The 10,608-nt window shown below is 43.4% G+C and overlaps 1 protein-coding gene across 3 annotated transcripts; it reads left to right on the top strand.

Moving 5' to 3' along the window:
* The first annotated feature begins 1,119 nt into the window (after window positions 1-1,119).
* On the top strand, window positions 1,120-4,815 carry LOC311315372 (uncharacterized protein). Of its 3 annotated transcripts, XM_084446043.1 has the most exons (11): window positions 1,120-1,167; window positions 1,850-1,968; window positions 2,065-2,146; window positions 2,384-2,455; window positions 2,881-3,063; window positions 3,153-3,242; window positions 3,372-3,672; window positions 3,786-4,000; window positions 4,093-4,252; window positions 4,341-4,435; window positions 4,538-4,815. In XM_084446043.1, exons 7-11 carry the CDS (start codon window positions 3,612-3,614, stop codon window positions 4,679-4,681), a joined length of 675 nt encoding a protein of 224 aa, XP_084302169.1. In that variant the 5' UTR covers window positions 1,120-1,167; window positions 1,850-1,968; window positions 2,065-2,146; window positions 2,384-2,455; window positions 2,881-3,063; window positions 3,153-3,242; window positions 3,372-3,611; the 3' UTR covers window positions 4,682-4,815. The 3 variants fall into 3 exon arrangements, with proteins under 3 accessions (XP_084302169.1, XP_084302168.1, XP_084302170.1); XM_084446042.1 differs by having other exon boundaries at window positions 3,153-3,672; XM_084446044.1 differs by having other exon boundaries at window positions 1,850-2,146; window positions 3,153-3,672.
* The last annotated feature ends 5,793 nt before the right edge of the window (window positions 4,816-10,608 follow it).

Raw genomic sequence — 10,608 nt, forward strand, 5'->3', positions numbered from 1 at the left:
CAATGTTCCAGCTTTGTCGGTTTACACTGAACCAAAGAAAGTCGGCCCAATGTGTGATTTCAGACTGCGTGCCAGCATTCGCGAACCAAAGAGTGTTACCCTTTTTACACTCGACGTTTTCCAACTGTCAAATGAGACAAGCTGTATGGAAGTAGACTGACTGCATGTATGTCCCTAAGCCTGATTTAAATCCGAAACTGTTACAGTAAGTTAGCTGTTTAAGCGCAAATAATCCCCCATGCCGTGTCGGTGCCTTATATAAAACGGTGTGGCGACATTCCTGCCTTAAAGGGCTGTGTAAAACGGTCTGCCTCTTGATACTGCAACCCAAGCACACAACTGTGAACAAGATGGCACTCACTGCAACCGGTATGTTGAGACAACAAACATGGTGAAGAAGTGTGACCTCGGAACTGAAAATGGCTACCCTAAGCTGGGGCGAGGCGCGACACGCTGCACCCCTACTAACACAGTACGTAAAACTGACGGGACACATTGGTGTAATTGTGGTAACTTTGCGACGTCACCAGCAGCGGACCTAGCTGACACCTAGCTGACACTTGCCTTTTCAGTCGCAAAATAACCAAAATAGCCGTCCTCAAGGACACTGTAAGGGAACGTAGCCGCCACTGCTGCTTAAATCCGTAACTACGATGTAATTAAATAACGTGACAATGTGGTTAGATCACAGTCCCAATCTGACTTTATTGGAAATGTGTCACAGTGGGTCAGAACATTTGTAAATTACTTAGGTTTTAAAATAAATTTTGAAGTCATACAGTTACAGAATTGTAATAATGAGGAGAAATCCTGCATGTCTGTTTTGTGTGTAATTTCTCATTTACAGTTAATATTAACACTAAAGATTTGCAGTCTAGGCCTAATAAAAAGAATGATAAAAAATATGCCTATGAATAAAGTCCTAATTTTGCAACCTAAATGTGAGCAATGAACGCTGAGCATTGAACGTAGAATGCAAGGCATTGGGCTACTAGGTGACACAATTGAATAACTAGACAAACAAGTTACACACTCTGTGCCAGTAGGTGGCTGTATGCACATCCGCCACTAAACCCAGCGAAGGAGAAGAAGAACGGTAAACTTCCGCCCCGTTTGAAACAAACGATGGAGAAAGACCAACACGCTGTCTGTCCCCGCGACAACACAGTAAGTATCTCAATTTCAATGTATACATTAGTAAGTATACATACATACTATGTATTTTGGTATCGTCCCAGATAAAACACCAACGTTATGTGCAAGCTACCCTTTTGTAATGATTATCTATATGGAGATGCTCTTTCCAATGTTAGCTAACTAGCTAGCCAGCTAACGTGATTAGCCTTTTTCTGTACATGGCTAGCTAAGTAGCCTACGTAAAATTACTCTCGTAATTATTGTTATAACTAGCTTTTGTGTAATTGTAGCTTAAATTATAATGTTGGCTTGGCAACTTGAGAATATTTCAGTTGTGTACACTATAACTTTTGTGAAGTGTTGTTGTGGGCCATTGTTTCCTAATTACGGGCAATGGTTAGCAGGCTCGCGCGAGCTCCTGCACGTTCGTACTGTTTCATCGCTTGGAATAAAATGTGATAATTAGCTTACTCATTGATTTCGCATTAACCCACGACACCGTTAGTATGTGTTTGTTTTTAGGCATTCTTTTTCAGATTTTAACGTTAAAAGAATACTAGAAGCCCCAACAACGGAGCTAGGCTAGCTAGCAGGATTTGTTATAGCAGACATCTTGGCTTTTGGCACGTGGTCCTGTGGAGTGTGCATGTCAGCCAACGAGAGGGTCACCCACTCTCTCTCTCTCTCCCTCTCTCCCCTCCCATGCTCTCAGTTGCCAACCTCCCAGTTCTTGTTTGAACTGAGCAAGAAGCAGGTGAGCGGGGCAGGAAGAGGCGCTAAGACGGGGACAGGCGTGGCCAGGGGCAGTCCTGGGACAGCACCACAGGCTCTGTGAGTCTTGTTCAGTTGAATGCCCTCATGAGTATTAACAGAAGAGCACCATATACATATGCACACATACAGTCTAACATGTCGCTCTCTCCTCAGCTCAGCCCAATGGTCTCTGATGGTTCTGTCTGGCCAGCCCTTAGGTGGAGAAACACCTGATCATCAATATAGGCAGGCACACGTAAGTACAAATGCACATAAGTTTCCATAGACGGGATAAACAAATGGGAATATTGATATTGTTAGCGGTAGACATGTGAGATTCATAAGACGCATCACTGACGCCAGTGACGCCACAATATCAGGGAAATTGAGCAATTGCTTCCCTGTAGTGCAAACTTGCAAGATTCGCTCAGTTATTAACCCTTCTTGCCTTTTTTGTTGTTGGTTTTCTCTCTCCTCCTTCCTCTCTGTGCAGTTCTCCTGTGTGCTGAGCCGCTATCCCATGTATTTCCACTGCTGACAGGGTAGAGCTCAGCCCCATGCAGAAGTGAGTGATGAGGAGAGGGAAGATCATTTTCCCGTTTTTTTTCCCTCCAGTTTTAGGAACCGTCTCAAGAATGTGTTCCCCACTTTTATGCCTTTAAATCAGGGTTGGGGTATTCCAGGTGTGTGGCCATGGCCATGAACACCAGTAGAGGAGAGAACCAAGTGTCTCATTCTCTCTCCACAGTTTTGTGGTTGTAACCCCCCACTAGCTACATATTCATTCAATCTTTATTTAACCTCGTGAATCAATTGAGAGTAAGCTCTCATTTACAATGACGTATAATCACTCTATATTTGAACTTGTACTACAGGTGAGATAATCCTTTTTAATGGTCTCTCTCATTCGCTCTCCTAGCTGTGATGTTACAGTTGTGCAAGACTTGGGTGTTCTCCTGCTCTGAGTGCCCATTCTCCTATACCTCCCAGATCTACCTCCACAAGCACATCAAGAGGAGCCATGACAACCTCTGTCTCTGCTGAGGAACACACAGAGCATTATGAAGTAGCCAGTGCCTTGGCGAAGGTGTTTGAGCAGCAGTCATCAATGGATTAACTCCCAAGACACAAGGAAGAGACAGCGCAACACACGCTATGACTCCAGTGACGAAGGTAATATAATAAAGTGCATTCAACAGTCCCAAAAGAGTACTACTTGAGTTGACTAATCTGAGCTAATTTACCTCTACTATATGTTCCAGTGCCCAGGCAGCCGGTCGGCAGAACTCAGACCAGACCAGCTATGCCAGGTGCCAGAGCCGGAAGGCCTGCTCTGCCAGTTATCAATGCAGGTATCCATGCATGTTTGTGTTGGTGAAATGTCTATGCATATTTGCACACTTACAGTTAACTCAGGACTTTCGGAAGACTCATGTACTCAGTTCACTAATTCGCTCATCTCACATCTCACTACTCGGCAGTAGATGTTCATCGCCCGGGTCCTTTGAGCCAAGGCGCTGTGAGCCCAGGCCCTTCAGCCCTTCAGACGTCCAGGCACGAGCAGCATGCATCAGCGATTAGCACCCCGGCCAGACCGGGGTGTTAGGGTCTGACATGTCTCATGTCGAGTTGATTCTTCCCCTTATGCCAGAATCACTACGCCGCCAGCACCATAGTTTCCTGCTCATCCCTTTATCCTCTGGTTTTCAGGTAGTTCTCTGATGCCATCGCCTGTGAGACCAACAGCTCCAGCAGGGTTGCCATCAAGCTCTGCAGATGCTGGTATGCTGAATTTTGTGAACTACTTCATGCTGCATGTAGGGATGTACTTTGAGCTGAATATCCATTATGGGACCGTACAATTACTTATAGCCACATCTGTGTTTAATATCCAGACTTCCAGAGGATGATGTGTCAGCAGTTCTCCAGCGTCATGCAGAGTCTGAGGGAGATGGCACAGACAATGATGAGGCTGGAGCAGAGACTGTCCGGCGAGTCTGCAGACAGCTATCGGGGAGCAGTACTGGATGACCTGCACCCTGCTAAAACGGAGGAGGAGCTGCTGGTCTTGGAGGAGCAGCTGAAGGACAAGGATCATCAAAGGAAGATGGTGAGTAACTTCAGGGCAGAACTTTGTTCCTTATTTTTGCAGAGAAGTGTTAAGGAAATGTAAAAGTAAATGATTGTCTTTATGTTTTGCAGACACGATATCTGAGTTCCATTGGCGGCAAAGATCTGCCAGATGTGGTCCGGCGGGTGCTGTCAGCCATTGCCATACACAGAGTGTGGTGTGTCTACAGCGTCCATGGGAAGAGGGGGAAGAAGCCACTGAAGAATATGACCCTCTACAATGTCATATTACGTAAGGGATTGTTCATATTTTCGCAAAATAATACATTGTCTTTGCTTCATGCCATGTGCATTGAAACCATTCCCTTTTTGGTTAAAAGGTGCAGTTATGGCCTGTAAGCCAAGCACCACTGTGACGGAGGTGTCTGCCCAGCTGCAGGAGATGCTGAAACATGCCCCTGCTCGATGCAAAAAGGTATGTGATGTCAGGCAGTTAATTTTCTCGTATCCAGTGACATGGCACGCTTCCAATGAACGTATGCGACTTGCTTTTACAGCCATTTCATTATGTCCTTAGGCATCTGCTCCAGCCCAGCTGACCTCCCCAGCCCAGCCCCTGACCGCAGCTCCAGCCCTGACCACAGTGGAGTATTCAGATGAGGATGACCTCTTCTGCCCAGACCCTCGATTCAGATGTGGGACCCCCAGCCCGTCTCCCTAAACCTGCTTTTCCAGCCTGCCAGGATGGATGCCTTTTTTGTAAATAGTTTTTGTAAATTTTAACCTTTTTTGTGTGGGATACAACGGTCTGTTCCCGGTCTGCCTGCCACAGAATGCGCACTGTTTCATTTTTGTTTTTAGAACTTTTGCAATTGTCAGATAATGGGTTGCTAGCCAGAGCTTGTACATGCTTTTTTTTGCTTTTCTGGCTATGTGTAATGTGACAGACCGTAAACCTCATCCTTGTAAATATGTATACTTTTAATTTGTAATGTACTTTGTGTAATAAAATGTTCTAAACTGTTCAGTCTTATATTGGTTTGTATCATAATGCTTGCTGCTATATCCCCATATAGCATTAATTCGTTTTTGTACTGGTAAATGCTAAATATAGCCAGTGGTACTGCAAATGCTAAATATAGCCAGTGGTCAGTAAGTGACCATATTTGCACCGTGCGAAAAAGACGTGCAGACCAAGTCATATAAATACCTGTAAATCTAGTGTCAGCCAGGTGAGTTTATGACGGAGGTTCCTGCCCACGTGATCACGTGCGTTCTTTGCACGCGGCCGCAACTTCGGAATGACGTGTCGTTCTTACGTAGCGTCTACGAAACGGCAGATCTCGCGTTTCCGTAAATGGCCGCGTAATTTCCGCACGCGGCGCGCACGAATCGTCACCTATAGCGGCCGTATGTCGAACGTTCGCGCAACCTGCGTGTGTTAGTAGGGACAGGACAGGACCAGATGGAAGCAGATAGTCACAGCCATATGTTCGAGGAACCAATGGGATATAGTAGGTAGGTAAGTAATACATACATCAAATAACCTGAGCTTATGTTCTAGTGTTTTGTTAATTTAGAAACTGACCATGAGAAATGATTTACAGGGTTGGACAGAGAGAGAGAGAGAGAGAGACAGAAAGAAAGAGATACTATATCTAGAAATGACATAGGCATGGACAGGAATATCACTTGGATCATGTGTTTGTACGTGTGTGTGTGTGTGTGTGTGTGTGTGTGTGTGTGTGTGTGTGTGTTTGTGTGTATGTATGTGTGTGTGTGTGTGTGTGTGTGTGTGTGTGTGTGTGTGTGTGTATGTGTGTGTGTGTGTGTGTGTGTGTGAGAGAGAGAGACAGCTTCTGACCCAGCCTAACCATCAAAGGACTCTTTTTCTTTTGAACTACTCTAGAGAAAACAACACAGGCCTAAAACAAGCTTAACAACTTTCAAGAAATTGGTTGCAGATCTCAAGATCTGCGTTGGTTGTAAGTACTTGAACTCCTGCAAAGCCTTGTTAGCTACCGTTCTCCATCCAGTAATGTCCTATTCTATTTGAAACTTTGAAATGAATTGCCTATTAAGGGCTGTGAGGTTTTCCACGCCAGTCGAAACAGCTATTTGAACTCCAGGTAATATTGTTGTGTTAGGGCAGAGCTTTTGAGTAGAAAGAATTGGAGAGAAGCACTCTAAGCCTCATTCATTCAACACACAGGCTGCTACTGAAGTCCACTGATCAAAACACAGGTGGCTTTGAATGTTTCTCAAGAAACAAAATGATGCCCCATCAACAACGCTCGTTTGTTTGTTCGTTGATCATGAAACTTGGTGGAAGGGGGGCAGCATGGGCCAACCTAGAACGCATTACATTTTGGAGTAGATTGGAATCACCGGGCGATTCCATGATCCTTGTCCTGGTTTGTTTGTTAGCAGGATTATGCAAAAACTACCAGACCGATTTTCATGAAACTCAGTGGAGGGGTGTAGCGCGGGCCAACTTAGAACCCATTACATGTTGGATTGGGTCCGAAATAGGGCCGGCCATTCACCTCCATTCATTTTTTAGACCAGGTTTAGGGTGCATTCAGACCTAGCTTGTTGTTCCGATATCGGGAGCATTTCCCCTGTAGATCAGGTGGTTTGGGCATATGTGAACACAGCAAGCGCTCACGGTCCCAGAACAAATCATCCAGGCTGAGACCACCTAGAGAGGGTGGTCTCAGCTTGCTTGCAATCGCCCCGCGGGACCATTCATTTGCAGTGAGAACGCACATTACCCACAAACCGATACAATTCATTGTTGTACCCTGCTGATCTTTGTCATTGTCAACATGAAAATTGTTATTCGACTATAATCATTCATTTAATCCGCCCTACAAAGCCAAAGTGCAGTATCTGCAAAAATGCCAAACTGAGAAAAGCAGCTTTTTGTGTTTTTATTTTGCCAAGTGTAAGCACAAAATTATAATTAACTGCCAAGTGTATGATTGATTAGATTAAAGTGAAGTGAATTTCATGCAGGTTTTACCTTCAGGCTCACCATGGCAGCTTTACACCAGCTACTGCACTTTGCCTTTGTTTAACTGTAGTATAAAGATATGGCCATACATGCAGTAAGTGAGCATTTGTGGGAGGAATTTAATTTAGCCAGACCACCACAGTCTCTACAGTGTGACAGCCTGCATAGAGGTCATCAGGATAATCACTCTATTGGTGAGAAATTGAACTGCTTACATTGTTTTTGGGCAGTAGCATAATACTGTATGTTAAAGTCAATTTTTCTGCCTAACAGAAATACAAGCCACATGTCAACGTTTTATTATAATGAACACTTTAAACAACATACATTTGTTTTTAATGTACACTATTTAGTTGTGGAATTATTCAACATTTTATATTTATTTGTGGAATTATTCAACATTTTATATAATTTCTCTCTCACTGTTATGTCTCTCTCGCAGTGACATGACTCCCATGGTTTTATGCAAGCTCAACTAACTTTCAGTCACAGGAAAGTGACAAATTTGAAAAAAAGTCATTCTGAGATTTTCAGCATGAATGAATGACTGTATGATGAAGATGCAGTAACTAGCGGCATCATTCTCAAAGCTGGTCCTAAAACAAAGGCAAACTGTAGTATCTGACATTCTCTATGGTAAAACCAAGGCAAACAGTTGCTGGGCTCTGCCTTGGTTTCACAGTGTTTTCTTGCAGATACTGCAAAATAAAATATCTATATTATATATACAATATCTATGGGAAATGCAGCAGGACAACAATGGAACTCTAACAGATAAGAGAATATGCTGCATTTTTGATTGGTGCAAAAAGGTGAATTTAGCAAAAACAATGCTGATACTGCACTTTGTCTTTGTAGGACAGTGATGCTTAGATGAATGATTATAATCTAATAACAATTCTCCGTTTTACGTTACATGAGATTTGATCGTAGCCTCCAAATTGATAAGTGCCTAACTTGGGTGGAAATGACTATATGCCTAGCTTTCTGTCGTACATTTGTTTCATCAATGAGGGCCATTGTATCCTGCTAAAAAAAATACACTGGTGAGTCTAAACGTTAATTAGGCCTGGATATAAGGGATGTAGAGTATCTGTAGGGCGCTGTATCCTTCAGTGTGATTGTGACAGGTGTTAAGTGGATTGAGCAGGAAATCTTTATGGTGGAACACCGGCTTCCAGGCAGCACTTCACAGAATTTCTGCTCAAGGCTTTTATAGTCGACACACTTCCATTCCACCTATCAGTAATTGAGTCAATCCATCACCATGGTGATTATTGATGTAATTACTCACTAGGGATGGGAATGCACAATGGCAAGGGGCCGCTGTCCAATCCCCCAGTAGGCCTGCACTAGGACTGCACTAGGACTTCTTACTGTGATGGGTACTATTGTATACTTTTACGGTATTCCCCCCCAAACACACCCACCCACTGTAACACAGTGTCTTCCTACCCCTCTCTGACCAACTACCCCATACTACCCCTCTCTGACCAACTATCCCATAATACAATATATGTATCACTCAGACACAAAAATATACTCTCCCTCCCACACTTTTGCTGAATGACATAAACAACTGTTTTTTTCTCTCTTAGTTGCCCTTTGTTCCTTGTTCCTTCTTTCCTATAGTATGACAGTAACGCAACATAAATATTGCCACTTGTTTTTCATACAAAGTTATGACTAAGCCCCCTACTTGTGTGTCACTAGTTGTGAGTAATGTGTCATCTAATGGTGAGCCCTTCACCCAATGCCCCCATGACAGAGTGCTCATTAAAATGCAGGGGGAAAAAATACTTGAGATGAAGATGAAGAGATGCTCAGCATTGAAAGATTGAACATTGCTGCTTTGTTTTCTTCTTTGAAAAGTGTTTTGTTTTGTCTGGTTCTAAGGAGGATGGAGAGAGGCACACTCCTGATGTTCAATTAGAGATTACCTCACTTTCTTGAAGTGCTCTACGTCTTTGTACAACCGATGACCCTACAATGAGTTTATCGGTCACAACGCACAAACCAGAGAGGAGTCGCAAAGAAAAGACGTAGAAAAAGATAAAGATAAGATAAAATAAGATAAAAGAGACATTATAAAGACTGGCCCACTATTTGACAATAACTAATGGTGAGGTTGCTACACTCACGTGAACTCACTCATGAATAGTGTTATATAGAACTCTCTTTGTAACATCAGAAGTAAGTAAGTAGCCTTGAAAACCAATGTTTCTCCAGCCTACAGTAGTGGCCCATAGGGCAGGGGCCTCCTCGTTCCTTAGCTTGAGGCAGCTTGATGCACAAGTCCCCCCCCCTGGACATGACACTAGTATGTCCCAGGGACTTAACCCCAATCCTACACCTGATACTGAGTGCCAAGCAGGGAGGCATTGGGTGCCATTTTTTATAGTCTCTGGTATGACTCAGCCGGGGATCGAACCCCCAACCTCCCAATCTCAGGGGAGACACTCTAACCACAAGACCACTGAGTTGGTGTAACATAGAAGAACTCTCTGTAAAATCTGCAAAATCTGTTGTAAAACTCTCTGAACTCTGTAAAAATGCTTTGTGGATGGCCAGCCCCGGCCTCCTGGTTTTACTCATCGTGTTGAAGCACATGCATTTTGACACATAATAGTTCACTGAAGCAGAGCCGTAACACAAAGATGAAACGCTTACATGGGTCTAATAAATACCTAAATACTGCTAAACCAGTACTTGAGTCTGCTTGACGGAAATATGAATGCTTTCATTGCAGGTTTAAAGCCTGACCTTGTCATTCTGAGTACTGTGTGTCAAGCTTTTTAACTGAATCTTAAGTAATGAGCAAGCTGTGAAGGAGGTGTATCTCCCATTGACATCCATTCATTTTGGTCTCTGTGAGCTTCTGTAGCATACAAAGTAGTATCAATATGAACAGCAATAGAAGCATATCAGGACAGAATAAAGTCAGAATGGTGATTCTGGATCAAATGGTTTCTGAAGTACACTAATAAAAAGTATGCAACAGTATGCAAGTGTTCTTGCAGCAGTTAACACTAATAATGAGAATGCAGAATAACAATAGTGTTCTTGTCTACAACAAGCACAGTAATAATAATAATAATAACAATAATACAATGTATGCAAGATTACAATAATGTTCTTGCTTTCTGCAAGCACACTAATAAAATTGTTGTGCATGTGGATCAAAATCAAAAGTGAGTTCCACCCTTAAGGTCTTTGTGTAACTCTTCAAGAATGAAGGGTGTATAAAAACACATAATAATAATAGTGTTGACCACTATGATGAAAGCTCTTTGTCTTTTTATCTGACCATAAATCCCACTACAGTAACAATATCACGATGGTTTGCCTGATTTTGTGGGTTTTGTTACCTTTTAAGGAGAGTTGGTTGCTGAGTGCAACTTGATGTCTCATTAGACGTCTCTTCACCTCTGTTCTCTCTCCACACGCTACCTCTCAGCAGACCAACACCTCTCTCTCCCAGACCAGCACCTCTCTCTCCCTGACCACCACCTCTCTCTCCCTGACCACCACCTCTCTCTCCCAGACCAGCACCTCTCTCTCCCTGACCACCACCTCTCTCTCCCAGACCACCACCTCTCTCTCCCTGACCACCACCTCTCTCTCCCTGACCA

Source organism: Borostomias antarcticus (genome assembly GCF_949987555.1).
Source record: "Borostomias antarcticus genome assembly, chromosome: 11".
Taxonomy (NCBI): Eukaryota; Metazoa; Chordata; class Actinopteri; order Stomiiformes; family Stomiidae; genus Borostomias; species Borostomias antarcticus.

What these genes read in the sequence shown, in the direction of transcription:
- LOC311315372 (XM_084446044.1), top strand. Translation starts at nt 3,612, where the DNA reads ATGCCATCGCCTGTGAGACCAACAGCTCCAGCAGGGTTGCCATCAAGC. An exon ending in AGGATCATCAAAGGAAGATG is followed by an intron (nt 4,001 to 4,092) that starts GTGAGTAACTTC and finishes TATGTTTTGCAG; the next exon opens with ACACGATATCTGAGTTCCAT. An exon ending in CCCCTGCTCGATGCAAAAAG is followed by an intron (nt 4,436 to 4,537) that starts GTATGTGATGTC and finishes TTATGTCCTTAG; the next exon opens with GCATCTGCTCCAGCCCAGCT.